At 38.8% G+C, this 27,469-nt stretch overlaps 1 protein-coding gene across 1 annotated transcript in view; it reads right to left on the bottom strand.

The window, feature by feature from the left end:
• The window catches only part of KDM3B (lysine demethylase 3B), a 59,484-nt gene that overhangs the window by 7,461 nt on the left and 24,554 nt on the right, over window positions 1–27,469 (bottom strand). Inside the window, 12 exon segments of the mRNA XM_032476833.1 lie at window positions 85–256; window positions 1,045–1,311; window positions 3,687–3,943; window positions 4,698–4,977; window positions 6,229–6,356; window positions 7,396–7,503; window positions 14,360–14,512; window positions 15,281–15,495; window positions 18,275–18,390; window positions 18,392–18,477; window positions 19,354–20,590; window positions 24,379–24,978. Coding sequence (XP_032332724.1) covers window positions 85–256; window positions 1,045–1,311; window positions 3,687–3,943; window positions 4,698–4,977; window positions 6,229–6,356; window positions 7,396–7,503; window positions 14,360–14,512; window positions 15,281–15,495; window positions 18,275–18,390; window positions 18,392–18,477; window positions 19,354–20,590; window positions 24,379–24,978 — 3,619 coding nt within the window.

Genomic DNA, 27,469 nt, shown 5'->3' with positions numbered 1-27,469 from the left:
CTTGTCATTTCAGGGGTAGGGCTGGGCATAAAGATGCTTACTTTCTAGTATGCCATTACTAAACCAGATATCAAAGCTACTTACTGCAAATGATCTCGAAGCCATCCCAGAAATCCCGGACTTTCACATCAGAAATTATAGCACAGTTCCTGCAGTTCACCAAGTCCACATCCTGGTCTCCAAATTCCTGGCTAAAGGCTTCTGGCTTCCAGAGTTCAGACTTGAGCTTTTTATGCACCCCTGAAACCAGCACTGGCTGTGGAAACAAAAATATCTCTATCAGAGCCATTTAAGAAATACGTTTAGCTCAGGGCTAAGGGAGAGAATAGGAGGGTTTTTTGTGGACAGCCTCTTCTTCTCCATGACGATTTACTGTTCCCTCCCAGTTTCAGAATCTATGGATTTCAACACGTCAGCTACAGCAAATGGAAACTACTACTCCATTACTATACTTGATTCTCACTGCAGGGAGTGGGGGAGAACCCTCAAGAAATCACTTCTGTTGCTCTGGTATCTATCACTATTTTGAGGTGAGAGGATGAAAAAGTGACAAATGCAACTCTGAGAATATGTCCTCGCATCTAGAATGAAAAATTGTCCAGACAATTCCATAATCTTCCCCTTCCTCAAGTATCTGCTGAAGTATAAAAACCAGGAAGTGCTATTACACTATCACACAGACTTGTGTGGCCTTATAACATTCACCTAGCAAAGTACCACCCACTTGCACCCCCTTTGCCTCACTCCATATCACACTTTAGGATTTTCCTCTAAAGGTGTTATTAATGCCAGATCACAACCTCAAAGGAATTTTAACTGCCCTTTTAAGAACACAGAGCCACACAGCTGAAAATAAAAGGATCCACTATGTATTTTTAGGAACCTTCTGATTTTTAAAAATCCAAGAAAACTCGAAGTAGCAACAAACTTACTATATGTCTAAATCTCCTTGGCAAAAAATCTCCCAGAGAGAATTGAAACTACCCTGGTAGCTATGGTGGGTAGGCACACAGGTGACTCTGGGAACTGCTTATTCTTGCTCACCTGGCCTTGCTTCCAACACTCCCGGAAGATCTTCCAATTGTTTTTGTTGCTGGGGTCATGGAGACAAAGAAGTCTTCCATCACAGAGCCAGGAGTGAGAGGTGTGGGGGTCTAGCACATTTAACCCCATCACCATCTCCTTCACCTCCTTTTGGGTATCAGTCAAGTTACAGGCACGCTTTGCAGCATCTGAGGTTTTCTTATTTTCTACCACTGAGGCAATGATGTGATCAAGAAAGTTGGGTAGGCTGGCCTTGTTCTTCACTCCCTGCCAGACACAAATCCATAAGGTTAGTATGACTGAGACACCACAAAAAGCACATTCAAAAAATATCTCTCACATTTGTATTCACAAGTTCTGATCTACCTGATTAAATTTCATAAAATTTACATAAAGGTCTTTTGTAGTTGAAGGGGAGAATCTATTAAAGTCTATATTTTATAATTCTCTATCCTTCATATTTTGCTTTATATTTATGAAAGAGAAGCACAGAAAGATTCCCTGTGCCACAAGAGATTTGAGACCTAAGAAATATCTTTGGTATTCAGCCCTGTTTTAAGCATATGTCTTCAGACTGCAGGGTTCACAAAATGCTGGAACTGAGTGGAAAAGAACATTTACTTTGAGGGTTATGAGTTTTTTCTGGCCAGCATGCCCATGGGATATAATACTTCAATTAAGTAACTGACTTATCAAGGCAGTGATTTTTTTTTCAAACCAGGGCCTGGACCCCAATAGAGGGCTGTACCAGAGTATGCAAGAAAACTATATATTCTCAATGTAGTCACCAACTCCTCAGTTCTTCCCCTACCAAGAATCTCTCATCTTTTTCAGCTGGTGGGAAAGCTCAGGCCCAAAGATGAAGGTGATGTACCTAATGCCACAGAACTGAAGGAAGGGGAGGGCTTTTGTGAACTTAACCCAATGCCTGAAGTATCACTAATCATTATCTCTATAGAGTACACGTAATCATATAACATCCTGGGAAAATTAAAAAAGAAAAAGGATAACTGGGAGTTGGAACAAGTACAAATAAAACAGAGCTCAGAGTATTTTTTTTTAAACTTATTTATCCAAAAGAGAAACAAATAACCCACACTGTATAGGGCTCAACCACCCACAGTTCATCAAATTTCAGTTATCACTCATAAAATAGAATGAGAACCATGTTTATGTACTTGTTTGAAATCATCTCTGAGATATATTAACTGAAAACAGAAAAGCAATGTGTAAAAACATTTGTGTAAAAAAGGGGGAAAAAAACTATGTACATATGTTAATATCACTGAAAGGACACTCATGAAACAGTGGTCCTCTACAGAAAGGAAGGCAATAGTGGGAAAACGACTTTTCAATATAGCTTTTAAATTTTGTACCTTATGAATTTATTCGTTCAGTAAGTGCTTACTAAATATGAATGAAACACTGTGGCACTAGGACTATAGTGGTGAATGAAACAGACAAAAATGCCTTCAATTGGAGGTGAAACAGACAATAAACAAAATATATAGAAAGTCAGATGGTAATTACTGCCATGGAAAAAATAAGTGCAGAGGAAGCAGATGTGAGTGGAAGATGGGAATGATATGGACTTTTAAAAAGGGTGATCTAAGAAGGCTTACTGAAGTGGCGACATTTCAGGAGGGAAGAAAAGAAGCTGATGATGAAGCCATGTGGTGGCATGGGAAAGAGAGTTGTAGGTGGAGGAAAGGACAAGTGCAAAGGTTCTGTAGAGGGAGAGTGCCTGGCCATATTCAAAGAACAGCAAGAAGGTGGATATGGCCAGAACAGAGGGGACAAGTGGGAGAGTGGTAGTTAAGGCCAGGGAAGTGAGGGGAAGTTAGGGCTAGAACCTTATAGCCCACTGAAAGGACTCTGCTTATATTATGAAATAGGAAGCCCTTGAAGGATTTCAGGCAGAGGTGACATGATCTGACTTATATCTTAAAAAGGGTGACTCTAGCTGCTGTGTTGAAACTAGACTATAGAGTAGAAAGGGAAGAAATAAAGAGGATCTAATCTGTAAGGAGTTTACTGCAAAAATTCAGGCAAGAGAGGATGTTAATTCAGACCAGAGAGAAGGCAGTGGAGGTGATGAGAAATGAGTGGACTCTAAATACATTTTGAAGATCAAACTGAAAGGATCTGCTAACAGATTAGATATGAAGATGTGAGAAAAGGGAGTCCCAAATGACTCCAAGACTTTTGGCCGAGGAACTGGTTGCCACTGATTGAGAGGCAAACTAAAGGAGGAGCAGGATAACGGGCAGATCAGGAGTGTGGTCTCAGATGTATTACGTTTGAGGCATCTTTTAGATATCCAAGAGAATATGAATGTACTGCTCTGGTTACAAGAAAAAATTTTTTAATGTCTGTTACTGTCAAGAAGATAAATTTCTGCTGATGACTAAAAAATTTCAACATCTCAATTTCTACTGACTTCCTAACATGGCACAAAAGGTTTGCTACTTAAAACGATCTCAAACATTTCCAAAATTTAATATAAAGAAAGATCTCGTCAGCTGGACAGATTAATGTAGAGAACACAAATCACCCACATACTCTCTAACCCAGTTACCAGATCTCTGATGGTTCCTTCATGGAAAAGCAGCAAAGGCTAGAGTTGTAGAGAGGACACTTACTGCTGAGGATGTAGAGAAGACCGGGGGGAAGGGTATGCCTGTGTCCAAGGGGGTTTGAGGAAGCTTTCCGGGCCCGGAGTGAAGGAGGTCTCGAAGGCTAGAGCCTTCGGTTTTGTTGTTGGAGGCAGTGGGACCCAGTAACAGACTGTTAAAAAGCTTTGGAGTCAACGGAGAGACCTTTGCAGTAGAGTTGAATGAGTCCAGCCCAAAGGGTGAATGAGACTCTTTACTGAGCACCGACCTCAGGGACCCTGCTTCTGTAAGAACATAACCGGGAACAGCATTAGGCACAAAAAGGAATAAATACCTAGCAGGCAACTGACTCCTAAAAATAAGCCAAGTGGGAAGGAGGAAAGACTCTCCCCTCCCCTGCCCCCCAAAACTACGTACGGTTTGTCTGGGCCAAGCCTGACGAGCTATGACTATGGCAGGTCTCATGGCCAAGGAGAAGCTCTCCTACTTCTTCCTTTTTTTCCAGATCTGGATTTCAAACTTCCTTTTGTTCCCATCCATCTTTCGTCTCCCTCACTTTCTAAGAGAGTGTTTCTTCAAGTGGGTCTCCAGTATACTTGTATTGGAATCACCTGGAGTGCTTGTTAAAAATGGAGATTCTTGGTCTTACTCTAAGAGATTCTCTCATTTAATATTTCTGGGGTGGGGGGAGGGCACAGGAATCTGCATTTTTAACAATCCCCCAGGTGATTCTTGTGCCCATTGAAAAACAAATCTAGCCCTTAATCCTGGCTGAGTTACAGAACCATCTGGGAGGCTTGTTAAAAATCAATTCTGACTAAAGAGGTCTGGGGTAGAGCCCAGGCACCTATGTGCCTTTTTTAAAAAAGCTCCACTTCTAGAAAGAAGTTGAAAGAGATTCCCTCATTTTACGTGGTCAGCCAGAGAAAGCAAGTAGTATGTTTCATAAATGTGGATGGTAATGTGTGAGTCTGAAGAATCCCAGAATAACTCAAGTGTTCCACCCACAGGCAGGGAAGAGGCTTGTGTTAATCTCACCTTTTGTTTCTTCCTTAGCCTTCTGAGTTGCTAAATCCGCCAACCAGTGCAGGGCAGAGGAGGGTGGGGCTGTGTCAGGGCAAGGGGGCCTGATGGCTTTTAGCTCACTATTGCTATTTGACGTTGAACTGTCTGCTTTCAGAGGCTCATCAGATCTGATGTCAGTGCTGTTGGCTTTGGGAACATGGTCGGTCTCTGGTGGTGTTACTGATGCAGTTCCTCCTCCACCTGAGAAGGTGGTTTCACTTCCAGAAGAGGCACTAGGGTTTATGCTAGGAAGCTAAAGCACAGAAAGCCAACATGATTAAAGTGCTGTCCTTGTGCAGAAAAAAACATAATGCAAATAGTAATGGCTGCTGACACTAAAGAGGTCTGGGAAAACAATTTGAAACTGTCCCGTAAACTGCTATCTCATTCATTCATTCATTTAACATATTTACTGAGTCCTACAACGTGACAGAAACTATGCTAGTTTCTCTGGAAAGAGCAGTGAACAAGACTTGAAAATAAAACAGGGTTTTTGTTTAGCATGCCTGAGGCTCAGTTTCTGCAATGGCAAATTGGTGATTATAACTTGACCACATACACACAGAGCTGTTCTGAGGATTAAATGAGATAGTATATGCAAAGAGCTCAGCACAGGGTCTGACATACAAAAATGCTCAATAAAATGTTTATTATTCTATTATTGAATTTTCTAGATGGTTTGCTCTAATATGTCAACTCTACTGAAAATATATCTTGATATCTCTCAGCATTAATTCATTTTTTTTTTTAAATTGAAGTATAGGCAGTTACAATGTGTCAATTTCTGGTGTACAGCATAACATTTCAGTCATACCTATAAATACGTATATTCGTTTTCATTTTCTTTTTCGCCATAAGTTACTACAAGACATTAAATATACTTCCCTGTTCAGCATTATTTCTTGTATATGTTATTGATCATGTGTTAGTGGCATTCCTGGAAAGCCATCTAAATGTAAGCAGTGTGTGTGGTTTTTATTTTCTTAAAATAGCCTCTTACTCAAAATAGTTGCCATCAAACCGGAATGACCTCCAACTCTGACAGAGCAAGAGAAAAACCACTGCCTCTCTCTGGAGGCTCTGGATTGCTTTCAGGGTAGAAATATTCCAGATCAGCAGACCAATAGTCACATTTTTGTCCTCAGTACCTAATACGACATGGCAGGGACCATGCACACAGACAGGACTATATTCCTTGTGACCTTTTCTATACTCTTCACCTACTCAAGGATTCTGAGGTATAAATCTTGACATAATGCAAATACTCTGTGCTATTTATCAGCCAAGCCAGAATTGGTTTTGAGGACGAATGAAGAGAAAGTCATTCCAGTCAGGGAATTTAAAGCCCCTGAATAACGTCTGGGGCTTTCTCTAGACAGGATTTCCTATCCCCTAAATCTGTAGGAGTCCTACAGCAGCCTGGGACAGTGGAGATGAAAATGGGACATTTCCTAGTCCTAAGAACTTAAGATTCTCTCATTTGTACCTGTACACACTACTTTACCTGTGACATCCCGTTAGTGACAGCAGGTCTCAACACAGATTTGTTCTGCCGGCTAATACAAGGGCAGTTTGCTTTTATTCCCCATTTGCCCCGGGCAGCATGTACCATATCTCCAATATTGTAAAGAGCTGAAAAAAGATAATAATAACAGTTAACCTTAGATTGCTTGAATGTGCCAGGTATTGTGCTAAAGACCTTCTTTATATGATCTCCCTCAAGCCTTACCACATTTCAACAAAGTAGCCGATTTTACCCTCAATTTTTGACAATGAAACTGAAGCTCAGAGGAGTGAGGTTATTTGCTTAAGTACATAAAGTTGGTAAATGAAAGTACTAAGACTTTAACCAAGGTATATCTAGCACTAAAGTTCTGTGCACTTGTAACCACTAAGCTACATTCTCTCCCTCCTCTAGTAAACATTAACAAGGTGTCCTCCAGCCGAAACTGTAGGGGTAGATTCCTTAATAGTTCAGCATATGTCAATATTTTGAATTGTATACTTGAGATTCATGTACATTATTGTAAGTTATACCTCAAAAAAAATAGACCAATATAAACTTCACACAAACATTTAACTAGTGCTTAGATCAGCAGGGAGCAGGCATCTAACCACTGCACTCAGGGAGCTCTTCTGCTTGAAAGCACTGGGGTATAAAGGATCCAGGGGGTACCTCCCCAAAGTGGAGGAGAATATGGGCAGTAGATTCACCAACTTCAATGTGTGTATGTTAATGGAAGTATGAAGCTGGAAACAGACTTTCTGGAGGAATCACTAAAGTAAGCTACCACATGACCATTCATTCCTACTGTTAAGCTGCCTTCTTCATGGATTCAAGAGGTTTGATTAGCTTTAGCTGGATTTTTACAAGCCTAAAACCAAAGGTCTTTCTAGAAGTGAGGGGACTGGCTTTTTCTATTCTGCCAACTATAGGAATGTAAAATGACATCTGAAAAGCAACCAACCTCTTCCACTAGAAAGGTGAGGCAAAGTGTGTGCACTAGCTGCATACAATCTAACATTTCTAAAGATTCAAATTCTCAGAGAAATCTGGTGAGGCTTAAAAAAAGTCAGGCTGAGATAAACCATTTCACCAAATTTTATGGTAAATTATAGCTCAATTAAAAACATACCACCCGAACAAATCTAAAAAAAGTAATTCCCTTACCTGTGCCAGGGATGATCTGTGTGGGCATAAGATTCTCTGGTTCATGGGACTGCCCCTTTGCACACTTCAACCAGGAGAAAACTTCTTCATCACCCATCTCTTCTGTCTCTAAAACAGGAATGAAATGACTTCACTTATTTTATAAGGGTCACAAGAGATGTATCCTCACTGAGTCATAGTTTCAGACTCTAAAGGCCAATTTTCTCATGGGTCAAAGAAGATAACAGCTAACACTTAAAAATGCTGCTTCACTGAGGTATAATTCACATAAAATTAATCCAACAATTTAAAAGTGTACACTTCAGTGAATTTCGACAAATGGAGTTGTAGAACATTATCACAATCATGACATTGAACATTTCCACCCCCCACCTGAAGTTCCCTTCAGCCCTTTGCAGTCAATATCTTTTCTTCAAACCCTGGCCACCAATGATAAACTTTCTAATACTTAAGTACTGCGTTTTCTAGAATTTCATATAATTGGAAGCATTATAGTATGTCACTTGTGTGGGCTTTTCTGATTTAGCATAATGATTTTGAGATTTATCCATATTATTGCATTATCAGTAATTCATTCCTTTTTATGGCTGAGAGCTATTCCATATTATAGATGTACCACATTTTGTTCACCCATTCATCAGGTAGTGAATGGTTGGACTATTTCCAATTATTGGCTATTTTTTTAAACTTTTTTTTTTATTGAGTTATAGTCAGTTTACAACATTGTGTCAATTTCCAGTGTAGAGCACAATTTTTCAGTTATATATGAACATATATATATTCGTTGTCATATTCTTTTTTACTGTGAGCTACCACAAGATATTGCATATATTTCCCTGTGCTATACAGTATAATCTTGTTTATCTGTTCTACATATGCCTGTCAGTATCTACAAATTTTGAACTCCCAGTCTGTCCCTTCCCACCCACCTCCCCTCTGGCAACCACAAGTTTGTATTCTGTGTCTATAAGTCTGTCCAATTATTGCCTATTATGATAAAGCTGCTACAAACGTTCAAGTACAAGCCTTTGTGTGGACATGTTTTCATTTCTTTTGTAAATACCTAGAAATGGGATGGTGGGTTATATGGTAAGTTTATGTTTACATTTATAAGAAATGGCCATACTGTTTTCCAAAGTGATGGTACCAATCTGCATTCCTACCAGCAATGATTAATAAGTTTTAGTTGCTCCATGCCCTTGACAACACTTGGTACTGTCAGTTTTAAAAATTTTAGCTATCCTAGTGAGGACAGTGGTTGTGAGGATAGTCGTGAGTAATGACAGTTTTCTCCCATCTGTTTATTTTCCATTGACCTACCTTCTTTAATGAAGTACCTGTTCAAATATTTTGCCTATTTAAAAACTTGGTCATCTGTCTTGTTATTGAGTTTAAGAGGTGTTTATTATGGATGTAAGTCCTTCAGCAAATATGTGATCAGCAAATCTTTCTCCCAGTCTGTGGCTTGTCTTTTCATTTACCTAATATCTTCTGAAAAGCAGTTTTCAAATCTGATTTCTTTTGCTTTTTGTGTCTTATCTAAGAAATATTTATCTAACCCAAGGACACAAAGATCTTCTAATTTTTTTCTAGAGGGTTAGAGTTTTAATTTTTATGTTTAGGTCTATGATTTACTAGAGTTACTTGTTTATAATATGAATAAAAACAGAAGTTCATTTGATTTATTTGAATATGGATATACAATAATTCCAGTACCATTTGCTGAAAGGACTATATTTCCCCATTTAATTATCTTATCTTGGCACTTTTGTCAACTAATCAGTTAACTGTTTATGAGTGGGTTTACTTCTAGGATCCATTCTGTCCATAGTGTCTTGATTACTGTAGCTTTATAGAAAGTCTTAAAATGAAGTAGTATAAATCCTCCAGCTTCATTCTTTTTCAAAATTGTTTTGGTTAAGCTAGGTCTTTTGTATTTCATATAAATTTTAGAAACAGCTTGTCAATTTCTATAAAAAGGCCTATTGGGATTCGGATTGTAATTGCATTTAACTGCAGATCAATTTGGAAGAACTGACATCTTAATATTCAGTCTTCTATCCATGAATATGGTACATATCTCCATTTATTTATTTGGTCTTTAATTTCTCTTAGCAATATGCTATAGTCTTCAGAATATATGTCTTTTACATATTGGCTAAATTTTTCCCTAATTGTTCACTGACAGCAAAATAGAACTGAATTCTGTTATGTTGACTTTGTGTCCTGCAATCTTGCTAAACTTATTTACTAGTTTTGGTAGCTTTACTGTCAATTTCTTGGGATTTTCTACATAAATGATTAAGTCATCTGAGAATAAAACTACTCTTTCCAATCTATATGCCTTTAAAAAAATAAATGCTCTTCCTTGTCTTTTATTTCTTCATGCTGCCTAATAACTTCAGTTCAATGTTTAAAAGAAGTTGTGAAGAGGCGACCTTCTTCCTCTACTCCTTATTTCAAGTGGAAAAGTTCAATCTTTCACATTATGTAAGATGTTTCTATCTATATACCTAGTTTAGTGTTTTTTAACTTTTCTTTATCGCCCCCCCCAAAAGAATCTTTTTAGACTTCTTTTTTGGTACTTGTGCTACCCACCACAAGAAATTTGAATACAAGATATACTGTGTATCTGTTTATTTGTACCATTTTATTTTTTTGGTTTCATTTTTCCTCATTCTTTTGAATTAGCTGAATATTTTTAATAATATGATTTCATTTCCACTTTTGGCTTATTAGCTATTTCTCTTAATTTTTCAGTGTTTGCTCTAGGGTTAGTAGTATCTTTAACTTATCACAGTCTATCTTCAAATACTATACCACTTCACAAATAGTCTAAGATCCTTAACAAAATATTTTCATTTCCCCCTCCTTTCCTTTGTGCCATTAGTACAAATTTTAGTTTTACATACATTATAAACCCCGTAATACATCATCACTACTTTTGCTTTAAACAATTACCTTTTCAAAAGATTAAAAATAAGAGAAAAATGAAATAACAAATGTTGGCAAGGATGTGGAGAAAAGGGAACTCTCATACACTGTTTGTGGAAATGTAAATTGGTGCAGCCACTGAAGAGAATAGCATGTAGGTTTCTCAAAACACTAAAAATAGAACTGTATGACCTCGCAACTCCACTCTTGAGTATACATCTGAAAAAACCAAAAACACTAATTTGAAAAGATAGATGCACCCCAGTGTTCATAGCAGCATTTTTACAACTGCCAAGATATGGAAGCAACCTAAGTGTCCATCAATAGATGAATGACTAAAGAAGATGTGGCATATATATACAATGGAATTCTACTCAGCCATAAAAAAAGGACAAAATTTTGCCATGTGCAGCAACATGAATGGAGTTGGAGGGCATTCATGTTAAGTGAAATTAGTCAGACAGAGAAAGACAAACACTGTATGATATCACCGCATGGAATCTAAAAAATATAACAAATTAGTGAATATAGGGGGAAAGGTATAGCTCAACACGTAGAGCGCATGCTCAATACCCCAGAGGTCCCGGGTTCAATCCCTGGTACCTCCTCCTCCTCCAAGCTGAAATCAATGAAGAAATCTAGTTACGCCCCACTCAAGAAACAAACAATACCAGCACAAATGAGTGAATATAACAGAAAAGAAGCAGACTCACAAATACAGAGAACAGTGGTTACCAGTGGGTGGGGGGGTGAAATATAGTGGCTGGGGAGTCAGAGGTACAAACCATTGGGTATAAGATAGGGTCAAGGATGTACTGTACAACATGGAAAATACAGCCAAATTTTGTAATAACTGTAAATGGAAAGTAACCTTAAAAATTGTATAAAAATTTTTAAAAATGTAAAAAATAACAAAAAATTGTCCTTTATATGTATCCACATATTTACCATGTAGAATGTTCTTCACTTCTTTGTGTAAATCCAAATTTCCGTAGCATATTTTCTTCTGCCTGAATAACTGCCTTTAACTTTATAGCGTGTATCTGCTGGTGATGAATTCTATCAGCTTTTCTTGGTCTGAAAAACTAGTTCACTCTTGAGAGATATTTTCACTAGGTTGATTTCTAGGTTAATGGGTTTATTTTCAGCACTTCAAGATGCTGTTCCACTGTCTCTGGTATATAGGTTTTCTGATCACTCTTATCTCTGTTATTTTGTACATAATGTACCTTTTTTCCTTTGGTGCTTTTCAGATTTTCTTTTTATCACTGTTTTTCAGTAAGTTGATTATGATGCATTTTGGTGTGGTTTTCTTAATGTTTCTTCTCTTTGCAGATTATTGTTGGGTTTGTGGTTTAATAGTTTTTTTTCATCAAATTTGGAAGTTTTTTGGATTTATTTGTTCAAATTTTTTTCTGTGTCTGCCCTCCTGCCCTTTCTCTTTCTGGAATTCCAATTATATGTTTGTTAGACTGCCCAATACATCCTATAGCTCAACAAGGCACTCTTCAACTTTCTTTCTTCTCTCTGGGCTTAGTTCTGGATAGTTTCTATTGCTGTCTTCAAGTTCACTGTTTCTTCTGCAGTGTCTAATCCACTACTAATCCCACCTAGTATAATTTTGTGGGGGAGATATTTTTCATCTTTAGAAGCTTCATTTGGGTCTTTTAGAATAAAAATATCTATTTTTCTCCTCGTCATTTCCTTTGTGTCCTCAAGCATATTTAAAAGATTTATAATAGCTGTTTTAAGGTCCTTTTATAATAGTTCCATCACCTCTGTCATTTCTGGATTTTTCTATCAGTTGGGTTGGTTTTTCCCCCCAGATTACTGGTCATATTATTCTGCTTTTGTATACCTTATCATTCTTCATTGAATGCAGAGCTTTGTAATTTTGATGTTTCAGAGCACTGGATTTTCTTGTAGTCTTTTAACACATTGATTGCTGATTGTGGATCAGGTGCCCCTGAGGAAGCACAATCATCCCCCATATTTGTGGATGTGGTGATCAACATGCTAAAGAGTGTTTGGTTTTAGTCTGGTGTATAACTAAGCAACTTGTAGATCAGTTTGATCCTTCTGAGCTTGCTTTACACTCTTTATGGTGGTTCCAGAGCAGCCTTTATTCTGGGACTACATTAGTCTCACTACTAAAGGTGTGACTCTTTTGGATTCTACCCAGTGTTTCTCCACTGTGGCTGATGGGAATAGAAGCTGTGAGTTCAGTATACCATTCAGTTGATTGCCTTGAGGACAACTTTGTCTCATGCATGTGCAGATCTATACATAATCAAAAAACAGGTGATTTCTCTGCAGATCTCTGGTGTTCTCTCTGTGCAGCTCTGACTTCTTCAGTACATTGCCTCACTCTTCTTAGATTCTGATCTCTGCCTAAACTCAGTGAAACAGCCAAACTCTATGTTAGTTGTCTTTCCTTGTGCTAAAAACTAGAAACTGCCTCCAGGGAGTAAACTGGGACAATGGTACGATTCACCTTGTTTCTTTCCATTTCTTAGGGTTCACAGACTCATGCTACCTGTTATCCAATATCTGAAACTGTGGTTTCACATACTTTGTCTGGTTTTCTAGTTGTTTATGGCAGGAGGGCAATTTGCATAAAAGCTCATCTTTCACAGGCAAAAATGGAAGATCTAATAACTACATAACATGTAGTACCTAGTGGATGTCAGGCCCTGTGCTAACCATTTTACATATATCTCATTTAATCCCACAACAATGTTGTGACAGAAGTACTCACATTATCTTTGCTTTATAGACAATGAAACTGAGGGTCTGAGGGCTTAAGAAACTAGCCCAAGTTACCACAGATGGTATAATAAGATATGGAAGTAGGATTCAGATCCCAGTAGCCTAAGCTCTAAATCATTATATTACAATGGTTACACTGTATCTCAGAAGAGGGAAGAATGAGGAAGTCAAGGCTCAAGGAGGAATCTTGGCATGTAATATAATACAGTAAGAACAAAGTGAAGCAAAGGATTTGAATAGACATTTCTCCAAAGAAGGTAAACATATGGCCAATAAGCACATGAAAAGATGCTCAACATCATTAGTCATCTTGGAAATGCAAATCAAAACCACACAACGCCATACTACTTCAATAGCCAGTTTGATGACTATAATCAAAAAGACAGATAATAACAAGCGCTGGCAAGGATGTAGAAAAAGTGGAATCCTCATACATCACTGGTGGGATTATAAAATGGTGCAGCCACTTTGGAATACAGTTTGATGGTGCCTGAAAGGGTTAAACACAGAACTGCCACATGCCCCATCAATTCTACTACTAGGTATATCCTCAAAAAACTGAAAACATATGTTCACACAAAAACTTGTACACAAATGTTCCTAGTGGTACTATTCATAATGGCCCAAAGTAGAAACAACCCAAATGTCCATCAACTGATGAATGGATAAAAAAAAAATGTAGTATATCCATACAATGGAATATTATTTGGCAATACAAAGGAATGAATTATGTGTTATAACATGGATGAAACTTTAAAATAGTATGCTAAGTGAAAAAGGCCAGTCACAGAAGGCCAAATATCATATGATTCCATTTACACAACACATACAGAATAGGCAAATCTACAGAGACAGTAAGTAGATTAGTGGTTACCAAAGCCTAAGGAAAGGCAGGAATGGGGAGTGAGGTTTGTTTTTGTAGTAATGAAAATGAAATTACATAGTGATGATGACTATGTAATCTTGAGAATATACTAAAAACCTTTAAACTGTACACTTTAAAGGGGTGAATTTCACGGCATATGAATTACATCTCACTAAGTATGTTAGCAAAAAAACAAAACAAGACAAGATGAAGAATAATCCTTCGTGGCTTGTTTTAGTCTTCCCAGTTAGGCTGGAGTATTGGAATATATGACAAAATATAAATAAAGCTCAATAGCTAAAGAAGGGGCACAAACCCATTTTTGCTTCAATTTCCAAGTCCCACACCTCCACTGAGAGTTTACCTTCAGAAATACACAGGACAATATTTGCTCACCACTGCGTGGTCGGCTTTTCCTGAGCCTGTAACAGTCAAGGCAGACCCCAAATCCACATTTGCGACAAACCCAATGGATGTTGAACAGAGTTGTTTCACATACATCACACATCTCCCGTACACCACGCACTGCTCGCTTCCATGCCACTTTCTCTGGTGGAAAAAGGAAGAGGAATATGTTGGCACTGGCCATCCTGAATAATAGCAAAAGATCCCAGATCCACTGATTCTTACTTAAGCATTTTGTCCAGCAATAAAACTCAAAGATTCATGAGGTTTGTTTTTCTGTAATTTTAAGAGATACAAAATACAGGGAATTTCTAATATTTCTGAACAAGTGACTATGAGCATGAATGCCACATGCTGTCACTGAAGATACCATAAAATTTTCAATTTGGGGGAGTTTGGAATAAGAAGATTCTTAAAATACAGGGCATAATTTCATAGTATAATATTCCTTGGTCTAGAAATAGCGTACAATATCTCACAAACATGAAAATATCAAAAATGTCTAAATATCGTGGGTGCTAGGTGTGAAACACGGCAATCAGTAGCACTTCATCTATTCACAAATCATAAAGTACAGCTTACTAATAAAAATTAGTTCAAAGCAAACTGAAAATATTCTGTAAATCAAACCCAAATAGGGATCAAAATATAAATTATGACAACTATACTACAAAAATGAAAGGCAATCAAGGAAGGAATTTTTAGTCTGTCAACTGCCAAAGACTAAAAGAATGAGGACGGCTGGATATAGGTATGGCTTCAGCCACTTAGTTTGCTACAAAAAGAAGTCTTATCAGTCTTAATTTATCCATAGAAAATGCCATCTGCCACTCCTTCCACACCTCCCTTTAAGCAAAAGAAAATGAGTTTCCAACTAGAGTTGCCTAGAAGATGAGTAAGAGGGTGCCTTACGGTGTGGCTCCACCATCATCATGGCCTCCTTCTCCGACATCACAAGCTGGCAGAACTGGTCCCCAACATTGGCCAGAATGTATTTTGAGGTTTCTAGGTCTATTCCTTCTGCTAAGGAGGAAGAGGGAATCCACAGGTTCATGGCATCAGGGTCACTTTGCTGGGGACTTAGAAACCCCTCCACACGGAGTACCCCCTTTCGAGTGAAGATCAACCTGAGACAGGAAGGTACACAGTCAAATACATGGTAAACAACAGTAGCCATGCAAACCAACACACACTTAAAATCCTAGGACCTAAAAGAAATTAACAGACACTTAACAGGAATCAGGTTAAGAATTTTTGCCATATTTGACCAACACAGTATGCACTGTCTGCACCAACAGGAAGGCTTGTTAACAACTAGTAGGTCTGGGTTCTCTAAAAAGCTATCCGCAGAAATGCCTATCAGTTTATCCAACCACTTGTTCGACACCAGCACCCACACCACTGAACATGACCAGAGGAAAAATACAGAGCTGTGCTTAGTGTCACACTTGAAGTTCATATCTATTTATGTCAGGTGAACCCTTGATATTGCCTGGCAGTCACAACAGTTTCCTGGTGTGCTTCCTCTCCTAGATGCCTATTTAATATCTTCTCCTTTCTTTTCAAACCTCCAATTATTTTCCCCATGAGGACCTTGCTAGGTATTCCACTGAACAAATTCCCCAAGGAGCCAGAAGAGAATTCCAACCAGCTCCCACCACCACACTACCACGCCTTCCTGCAACTGTACTCCATCTTATTTTCTGCTACTATGAATGAACTAGGTCCTAGTGAAGACCAATCTCTCCACCTATGCTCCACATCCTATCCTCTTGCACAGGCATCTCTCCACTAGTTTTCTCTTCTACCTCATCTATTTTCCTCTCTTCCAAATTATTCCCAGTGGTTCAACTTGCTGTCTCAAAAATCCTCTTAATCCCACCCACACCTACCTCCATGTATCTGTGTTTAAGAAGAAAAGTTTCTTAAGAGTTGTCTGTACTTTCAGTCACCAGTTCTTTTCCATTTTATTTTCTCTTAATCCACATCAATCAGGCTTTCCTCCACCAATCTACCAAAACTGTTTCTGACAAGGCCACTCCCCCTAGTGAAATCCAGTGGTCATTTTCAGTCCTTATCTGACTCAATCCAACTGCAGCATTTGCTACAGTTCATTATTCCTTGCTGGGAACACTTCCTTCAGTTGTCTTCCAGGATACCTCACTGGGTACTCTTTCTCAGCCTCCTTTACTAGTTACTCCTCATCTTTCCCATCTCTAAATGCTGGAGAGCTTCCGAACTCAGTTCTTGGGCCACTTCTCTTCTTTACCTAGACTCTGACTCCTCAAGTGATCTTAATTAGACTCAGAGCTTTAAATAACTAGTGACATCTACATTTTTATCACCAGCCTGGACTTCTTCCTTCAATTCTAGAGCTGCCCTTTCAACATCTCTATTAGGAAATATAATAGGCATCTCTAATTTTACACGCCTATATTAAAATTCCCCATTTTTTTCCTCCCCAAACCTGCATTTCCCTGAGAAATCTCCTTACCAGTAAATGGCAATTCCATTCTCTCAGGTTTTAGGCCAGAAGCCATAGAATCATCTTTGATTCCTTTTCTTTCATACCTCTCATCTAATCCATCAGAAAATCAAGTAACCCTAACTTCAAAATTCACCCTTCAACCACTTCTCATCACCTCTATCAATACCTCCCTATACTAAAGCCACCATAATTTCTCACCTGGATAATGCCAACAGTCTACTAATCTCTCCTTGCTTTTGCTTCAATATAATCTAATCTCAAGAAGGTAATCACAGTGATCCTTAGAACACTTACCAGTGTCACTCATCAGCTCAAAACTGCCAGTGACTGCTTGCTTATTCAGCATAAATGTCAAGGCTCTTAAGAGTAGCCCTTTAAACTCTTGACCTACCATTAACTCTTTGAACACAATTCTTTTCCTCTCCATTTGCTTAGTCTCTTTTACCCACCCTAGCTCCATGAACACATTCCAGACTCAGAACAGTTGCTCTTGCTGTATCCTCTGTCTGGAATACTTGTCTCCCAGAAAAATGCATGGCTCACTCCCTTAACTCCTTCAGTTCCTTACTCAAATCTCACTTTCTCAAATCATTCTATTTAAACTATAGTCTCTCTAGCCTCCCCACACTTCAATTCTCTTTCTCTTCTTTATCTTTCTCTTAGTGCCATATATTGACTTTTTTTTTCTTATTTACTATCTGCATCCCCAACAAACCTCCTAAGGGCTAGAATTTGATGGCTTTGTGTACTGCTTAATCCTCAATGCTCACAACAATGGCTGGCACACACTGAGAGCTCAATAAACATCTGCTGAATAAGTGAATCCACACTACATGGATAAACCACTTGGATTTCTTTATTTAAAAAATTAAAAACTCTTGAAAGATTGTTTAGAAGAAATTCCTTTTCTAAGCTGATCAAGCAGAATAAAAGTAACTAAACAGCTGCTGTTTGTTAAAAAGCAAAGGATATTTCTAGGATTTTCACCACTTATCTCTATTTCAAAGTCACTTCACATTATCTCCTAATCTTACTTCCCCTTCTCTCTAGGGGACTCAAGTTACTCTAGCACTGAAGAGGAGTAAGTGGTCGGGTACACCCATAATAGAGAGTGGTGTCCTTCTGCTCACATCGCTGGTTTCAAATGGAACCCAAGTTAGGAATAACTCAGTGCAGCTCGGGGGTAGTAGTTGAGACTGCTCAATCTCAATTCTCTAAGGACAAAGTCACATATCATTTCACAATCCAAACAACTAAGTAGATACTCATGGCAGAGTCTTAGCACAGACTCTTGAGAGCAGTGGAGTTCAGGAAAATAAGGAAAAGATGGTGAGAGATGTTTACTGATTCAGAGGAAGAGCGGGAATTAGACATCACTAATAAAACTGGAAAGGAGAAAAAGAGAGGAGTTTGGTTACCTCCGGAAGTGAAAGAAGCGGCAGGCTACAGTGGAATCATCTTGCTCCTGTTCTTTAAACTTCCGATACCGCTCCAGGCGACACTCACGACACTTGTGCAGGTGAGGGGCTACACTTGATGCAAGACCCATCCTGCAGGAAGGGCTCTCCGGACTGCTTCAGCTTCTTCACTTTGCTCACGTCTTTCAGCACTGACTGGCCAACTGTATGCAAGGGAGGGAGAGAAATGGTTGGTTATGAAAGGTATAAATGAAACTCAATAGCATAATCCTCTTGCAGACAGATACTTATCCTGACCTAAGTCACTTTTCCTTGCACTGTATGGGCATGTGCCCACCAGGTCCATCCTTGACAGAAAGGGAGTAGAGGGAACAAATCGGCTTCAACTAGGAGCTAAGGACCATGGAGGATTTGTGGTAAGTACCCACATGATAACAAAACAACTCTGGGCATGGGTAAGAAAACCCCAAAATGGCAGAAGGTAGCCACTTGCCACCAGCCCCTCTGGGGGCTCCAATGGGATACCAAATCCTAACAAGAATAGTGACTTTTACCATCAGATTCTTAGACACTTGCCCTTATACAACTTGGGACAATAACCTCACACCACAGGACTTAATGACTTTTGGAAGAGATGTAAAAACCTTACATATGTGAGATATATATATGAGGGGTGGTTCTCTTTGCTTCATCAAGTCTATGAAAGGCTTCTATGTGAGAATGAAGACTAGTAGTGAGTAACCCCCGTAAAGTAAATTAAAGAGGAAGGGCCAAACGGAAGAGAAATACATAAAGAAAGAGTTCATGACTGAAAATAATGGACTATCAAGGAAGATCAAGGATCTTCCTTTCTGGGATTATCTTTATACAGGAGAGAGGCCCCTCTTATAGTGCTGGTTTAGATCAATCCTGTCCCAAACTGGGTCTGATAAGAGACCACTACTGGGCCCTTTTAGCTATGGAATTCTATGAGATTATAGAACTTTCCATCAAAGAGAGGGCCTCTACTGTCCAAGAGCACAACAGGCATGAAAGGCTAGTGCCAGAGTCAAGCCCATGTATAACCCCAGCAGGATCACCTTTCAGGGGGGCAGTCCGAGGCCGGCCCTTGGGGGCCTGCTTTCCTTTGCCTTTGCCCAGCAACAGCTCAGCACTGCGCTCCCCATTGGGGCCCAGCTTCCCCATCAGGTGCTCTGGAATCCCCTTCAGGCCAGTCTTGGCTTGCAGCTGCTCCTCCGAGTCGCTCAAATCTGACAGGTCACTATTGGTACTGGAGTCCGAGTCCTGTCTGCAAGCCAAGCTTCGCTCATCCAGTGAGAACCTTTTCACAGCTTCAAAAGGGGCTTTGTTCTCCTGTGAAAAATCTGCTGGGGAGGACAGAAAGCTGCCTGAGTGCCTGCCAAAGACGTTACTAAAGGTTTTGAGGAGAGGATTGTCCTGCTGCCCAGGCCCCACAGTTGGCCTCTCCTCTGTGGGGCTGGAGGAGAGAGTAGGCATCTCAATGGGCTGGGTGAGGCCGCTGGTGGGTGAACTGGAGCGGCCATTTCCCATGGCAGAGAGGCTCGGTCCCCCAGTGGTAAGAGCTGAGCCCAGAACACCAGACACCAGTTTGGAGGAGTCAGTTGTGATAAAGAGGGTTTTCTTCTTTGCTAAACATGCCGAATCTGTAGAGGAGTGAGACTCGGGCCAGCTGGGTGCTGCCTTGGAGGTGACAGTGGTAGCAGAGGAAGCGCTACCTGATGCCTGAGATGCAAAGCTGCTGAAAGGACTATGTTCAACTTTCTCCACAAATGCCAAGAAAGGGTTAGAAGGCTCTTCTCGGGACAGTTTAGGGGGCTGTAAAAATAGATTTTCATGACTGTCTGGGGTGCGGGCATTTAGGAGGCTCCGTGGGAAGGCTGGCGTGAGGGTGGGCATGGACTCTGCAGGCACTTTCCGGTCCACAGAGCTGCCAACCTTAGAGCCTGATTTAGCGTCTGCTCCAAGAGCAGATCTTCCTTTACATAGGCTCTCAAGGCTTTGTTTGAATGAGTCTCGACTGGAGGAATCATCAGCCAAACCCTCTGAAACGGTAGTGAAGTAGTTACTGGTGGGTAAAGTTTGGGACATGCATTGAAAAAACAAGTTTTTTGAGAGATCAGAGTCTTTCTGAGACTCTGGTGCAGAGCTACAGCCAAAAGAGAAGCCCAAAGGTTTGTTCTCTGTGACTAGAACTCCATTGGACTGGCTCCTTCCACTTCCAAAAGTCAAAGTTTGTGATGAACTCAGGAGAGATGCTCCAAATCCAGAAGAGGCCAGAACAGAATTTCTTGAATTCTGAAAAGAAGATAGTCTGAGTTAGTGATGCTAGCTTCTCCTGACAACCTTATGACATCCTTCTTGGACCTAGGCCAACATTTCTTATGGGTCAATCAACTTTTCTCTCCTATAATTCAAGGAAAACTGCTCTTTTAACTATTATTTCATGCATGAGGGAAGAAAACAGACCAAACAGAGGGAATCTTTAGCAAGATGAGCTAGAGATGGCAGGATGAATGACATATTACCACTCCCTTGGTTGTTAGCCAATTGGTTGTGAGAGCACTAGGAGGCTGTGTAGGCTTCTAAGTATCTATTTAGAAATGAAGACTTTGCCAGAATCTGCAGAAAAGGGTTCCCGAACAGACATTAGCTTTTACTTTGAAATAGTGAAGTATCACTAGTTACAAATCTACCTCAGTGATTTGAGGGGCTATGGATTAAGTTTTGATTTATTTAAGCCACTGCAAATTGTCCATCTTACAGAAGTGACTTCAACTCCAAGACAAGCCTACTGTACATTAAGGAAAAGTATTTTCTTTATCAGTCTGAAACTCGCCAAGTTGGACCCTTTCGGAATTTGGCCATCTACTTATAGGTCCAAATCAACCTAAAAGTTATCTGTTTCAATTAAAGTTAGACCTAAAGGTGCTAAGTTAAACAAGGTACACTGGTTACTGAACTCTTTTCTTATCATTAGGAATCTAACAAGTCTCCAAAGTGCAAAAGAGTAGATACTGATATACCCACCAAACAAAAGCATTCAGCATAACAAATTGGAGAATGAAAAAACACTTTCTTCTTTTAACCTTAAAAATGTTAACTTCTGCATTTGAATAAAGGATGTGTATGTAAAGAAGGGTAGGATCACTTTCATGTGGTATATCACATACCCCTATACGTATACAGAGAAACATCCATAGGTAGGTACAAGCCCTTATGTGATACTTACAACCACTTTAAAATATTGGAAATAAAAATTATGCCAAGACTGCTTAAGATGGATATGGAGTTTCTTTTCGGGGTGATGAAAATTTCTGTAACTAGATAGTGGTGATGGTTGCACAACACTGTGGATATATAGTATAAATGCCAAGGTACTGTAACTTCAAATGTTTAAAATGGTAAATTTTATGTTATGCGTTACTTTACAATTTAAAAAAATTTATGCCAAATAAATGAAAGGGCTATTGTTAAAAAAAGGGGGGGAAGGGAGTTTCAGTTTATCTAAGGCATTTTATGTATGTATGTATGTATGTATGTATGTATGTATGTATGTATGTATTTATTTATTTATTACTGAAGTACCATCAGTTACAATGTGTCCATTTCTGGTGTACAGCACAATGTCCCAGTCATGCATATACATACACATATTCATTTTCATATTTTTTTCATTAAAGGTTATTACAAGATATTGAACATAGTTCCCTGTGCTATACAGCAGAAACTTTTTTAGAAAATCTATTTTTTTGTTGTTGTTGTTATCAATCGTAGGCAGCTCTTTTTAAAATTTTTGTTCTTTTATTTTTTTAATTTAAAAAATTCAAAAAAATTTTTTATTGAACTACAGTCAATTACAGTGTGTCAATTCCTGGTGTACAGTATAATGTCCCAGTCTTGCATATACATACATATGTTCGTTTTCATATTTTTTTCCATTAAAGGTTATTACAAGATAGTGAGCATAGTTCCCTGTGCTATACAAAAGAAACTATTTTTTAAAATCTGTTTTTATATATAGTGGCTAACATTTGTAAATCTCAAACTCCCAAATTTATCCCTTCCCACCTCCTTTCCCCATTAATCATAAGATTGTTTACTACATCTGTGAATCCGTTTCTGTTTTGTAGATGAGTTCATAGTGACTTTAAGGTATTCTTTAAATATGCAAGAGGAATCTACATTTATGACTTTCTTAGAGGGTGGCAAAGAGGCAGAAGAACCAGGCAGGCCACCTATGGCTAGTCTCCAGCTGACATTTGCTCCAGAGACTGCTTCAGGGCATTTAACAGACAAAAACTTAGTTCATTATTCTTTCTTCCTTTCCTTCCCACTAACCAGCAACCATTGACTTAAACCTCCTTCAAATAAAAAAGAGAACAGACAGCTATAGCACTGAGGTTCTGCTGTTGTTTCACTGGCAGGATTTGGCCAGGAGCCTTGACACCTGTACGACTGCAAAGAATGAGCATAAGGATCTCAGGTTTCACTACTAAAGTTACTCTTTAAAAATAAATACGCACATGAATGAAAAATAATTTGGATGTTCTTTCATTTTCCTTCAAACAATAAAATTCCAAATCCTTTCCTTATAAAAAAGTGATGACAAACTGATTTCAACCTAATATTTAGGGTAAGGGTTTCCTGGAGAATCTGTCCCTATTTCAGGTTTGACATCATAATGGAAACATCCATTTCTGTACTTTTCAATCATATTCCAAGAGAATATCAAGGCTGACACATTAGCAAAGTAACTAAACTTTTCAAACCCATTTGGAAAAATGCCCTTTGAATCCACATTTCATCTATTTAGATTTGCTACTCCAAGAACAACAGCATTTAGGGGGAATCTCTTCTTACAGTATGTAATATTTGGTCTATTTTATAATCCCCATTTACAAACCACATTGCCTTTGACATGGATTTGATTTTAACTGATTGGGGCAATATAATGACTTACACATAGTGAAGACCTGGTTCACTTGGGAATGCTGGTAAACTAACAGAGAACAAACCATGAAGAGCGTGAAATTTGCATTTACAAGCCTTCTCCTCTTTCGCCTCCTTTCCCATCCCTGCACACTAGAGATTAATAAACTGCATTTTCTAGAGAATGGAAGAAGTCAGATGAAATGTGTATGCCATGTTTTATCCAGCACTGTTATACTTAAAATGATTCCATTTTAGGACGTGAGCTCCTTCAAACTGGGATTTTCAATTCTTTATTTACAATATACAGTACTTAGCACACAGTAGTTTCCTATAAATAATTTAAAACATCATTTGGTATTTTATTTGTATTTCATATTCCAGCTTGAGTTAAGAGCTACTTTGAAAAAATACGACTAGCATCATAAATCACACTTTGGTGATCAAGATAAAAGTCAAAAAACTATAAGAACTGATTTTATACTGCTTCATATTTGAGTGGGCAGCCAACTTGATGTAAACTTGTATTTAACAAAAGTTCCATTTTAGCAACAATACATGCATTATCAGATAAAGAACATAGACTGGATACTACTGTGATTAATTCCATCAATTTTTCCAGGTAAGGCTTTAAAAGATTAAGTTAGGGGGAAAAAAATTTCATGGTCATATCAAATTATGGAAAGAAGCCCAGCCTCAAAGGAAAATGTCATAGAAAATGATGAACTGAAAATAGGGGTTGGTAATAGTAGCTTTCACATAGCCTTAATTATAGCGTTCACTGTTACCAACACTGTAATTCATTAACCTTGCCTCTCACTGGCCTGGTGGAGGCTCAACCACTATGTGAATTAAATAGATAACTGAATTAAAAAGATTCCCCACCAGATTTATTTTAACAACTCATTAAATTGGGTTGTATAGTAAATTTTCGATTAGCCCAATTGTTCAGGTGACTTTTAAGAGCTGATAAAGTTATTAAAATATACACATTTGCCCAATGAGCAGTAAAGGACTATTCATAATACAATTTAAGCACATCCTAGAAATACTCCTTTCCTATGGCATTTGAAATGCTTTTTAATGTGTTAAGAAACAAAGTAGGGTGAAAGGGTGAACCCAAATCTTGCAGATCTGCCCCTGAAACAACTCACCTCTCCTGGGGCCTGCGACCAGCTGCCTTTCTGTTTTTCCGGCCCAGTCCCTGCTGCAAGGCCAGTGTCTGAGATCCTCACCGTGGTTGGGGTGGAGCTGGCGGTAGTGACCACAGCTGCTGAAGCCACCATGCCCTGGCCAACTTGTTCCAGTGTCTTTCCTGCCTCTTTGTTTTCGGTTCCACCCACCTCTGGGGCCAAAGGTGTCTGACCTGTGGCTGTAGAATATGGAGTGAAAGGTACAGGTGTGTCCCCACCTACAGGCTCATCCTGCACCACCAGAGTCCTGCCGTTTTCTTTGGTGTAAGTGGCAAAGCGAATGTTGCGGTTAATCTGGGGGACAAATGTAGTCGGTGGCTGCTTGGCTCTCTGATCCAGCCCTGGCTCTCCACTGGCATTCCCTCCTTTCCAGGGCCCTCGGCTTGCCTCGCCTCCATCGCTCCCATTACTGTCTACTTCACCCCTGTCTCCTTTTAATTTCTTTGATGCAGAGTCACACCCAGAGTCCGAAGCACTTTTCCTCCTCCGGCCATCTTTCCCCTCTATGCTCTCTCTCTTCTTCTTTCCTTTGGAAGATTTTACTGCTTTTAACGTACCCCCCTACAAAACAAAATTCAAAAAAGATTTATTACAAGGGACCTTCCACCCTGTGAAAACCATAAACCATTAGCTCTTTCCCATCTCTAGAAGCAGACAATCAAAGCAGGTATAGATTGCCAAATTCCAATGCCAGCTCTAAAACATCCCCTTTGTTAAAAAGCTCCAATCTTCCTATGATTCAGTTTACAAACACACATATGCAAGATAACGGTTACTAGAGGTTAACTCACTTGGCAAACCTTCCCGTATATAAAATGCACTACTTCCTCAAATGGACTTTTTTCAGGATTTTAAACATTTGTGGAATTTCTTTTACAAAATAGACTGCTAAAGCTAGGCTGGGAACTCATTTGCCCCTTGATGAAAAAAAAAATGTTTTAATTTATATTTATCTCCTTGTTTGACAAAAATTGGCATTTCAAATACTGACATATAAAGTCTCCTATATCCAGAAGTCATTAAAAACTGGTGACAACTTAACAATAGGAAAATCAACATTTATAAGTCTGTGATCCAAGGAAAAGTCAGCCCAACAGGACAAATTTGAATTGCTCTCTGGACACTATAAAGACACAATCTCCAGACCTTATTTCAAAGCATTAGACAGAGGAAAGCAAAAACGGCAGGCTACCAAAGACCAAACAAAAGCAAATCTTTTTAGCCCTTCCAGTAATTTCAGCCTATCTCATGAAATCTCATTTGTACCTTATTTGAGAGGTCAGACAACCTTAAAAGACACATGACTAAAAGGGGCAATTCCTATCTCTGAATAAAATTTCTTTCCCAGAGAAGGACAAGAGGACGGGGGCTTTGGATACAGCTAACATTCTCTCCAGCAACTTATATATGGACCATTCTTAGATTTGTATCCCAGCATGAAGCAAGTTTCCTTTTCAGCTTCATTTACGTAACTTTCATATAGTTTTATTCAGATAACATGGGTTAGGATGGCAGTAAGCTAGTGACACACTGTTATTTGGCCATTAATATTTACCAACTTGATTAGTACTTTCACTGCACTTGAATATTTATAGGTTCTTGGTGTAGATCTGTATCTTTGTTGTAATCATTATACAGCAGTTACAACAGAAACTTCTTCAAATTCTACATTTCTTCTTGCCAATTCTAGTTTCTTTCTTTTCCTCTCTTTTTTTTTCTGCCTTCATTTCTATCTTTTCTCCATTAATTTCCTTCTGTAACTCTTAACCAAAGCTCAAGATTTATTTCTGTTTCTCCCATACTCTTGGTAATATTAATCTAAGTTTCTAAATCTTTCATTCAAGAACTGTCTTTGCTAAGAATTGCTTTCATTTGATCCTTCTAAAACCTTTCAATCCTTTCTTCAACCTCTATCATCACCTGGTTTTCAGTGTTATGAACTATAGAAGAACGATCAGTGAAATCTCTTTTTTTTCTTGTTCACTCATTCAATGAGATGAGATAATCATGGATCTCTAAGAAGGGTTACTGTAAAACTTGGCAGAATTGTCAATTGTACTCCGCTAGATAAGAAAGAAAGTCACATCAAGGCAAAGCTGAAAAGGGAAGAATCAACATCTATTGCTGTAAACCATATATCTCACCTCTAACTCATCCAGCCAACTTGCAGAGCCTAGCTCACAGCAATCTTCGTGAGCAACAAGTTATACATATGTCCTACTTATGGTAAGGTATTCACATGTGAGTAGACAGCCTAGGACATGGAGACTAATACTCTCAGCTGTATCTGTCCAGCTGAACGGTACCTGGCATATAATAGATGCTTAATGAATGAATGAAATGAGGAAGGAAATAAAACAGAAGCAATGCGCCATAATAGTAAAAAGTGTTATTCAGCCATATAAATAGTCAAGAGACTTATATTATTGTGATAATATAGTTTGAATTAAAGAGCTATTAAATTTAGCCCTGATTCTTCTTTTCCTACCCTAATCTTGTTTTATCAAATCAAAAATGACTGGATAATTCTTCTGAAGAACTATACACTTAGCAGGAGCAGCCAAGAGAGAAATATTACACAGGTGCTAAGAGACTATGTGAAATATATGGACAGATGGCTGTCTTAGTCAACGTCCTACTGAAGGAAACATACAGGATTCATTGACTGATTCAGGCACTGATTTATAATGTATCTTTTTATGGCTTATGATGATTCTGAATGAACCAAAAGTTGGCCTGGTTCACAGTAATTATGGAGTAATCCACTGTGTGCTGAGCACTGAACTTGGCACCAGTTTGATATGATTCTTCTTGGGATATGGAATTTCAGATTTCCTTGGAGCTCACTACCACCTAATGGAAAGAAAAAGAGGATGTAGCTTCTCCTTCACTTATTATTGGGTATGTCATAAATATTACTACTGCTTATTACACTTTTAACTGTCTACTGTATCTTTCAAATATACCTGTCCCAAAAAGATGTAAGAAGAAATAGTTAGGCCATGGATTTTAAAACAGCTAGGCAGCATTGCCATGATGAAAAGGGTCAAAG

The sequence above is a fragment of the Camelus ferus genome, chromosome 3 (genome assembly GCF_009834535.1).
Source record: "Camelus ferus isolate YT-003-E chromosome 3, BCGSAC_Cfer_1.0, whole genome shotgun sequence".
Taxonomy (NCBI): Eukaryota; Metazoa; Chordata; class Mammalia; order Artiodactyla; family Camelidae; genus Camelus; species Camelus ferus.
The sequence above is the reverse complement of the archived record's forward strand: the minus strand, read 5'-3'. Positions and strand labels throughout refer to the sequence as shown.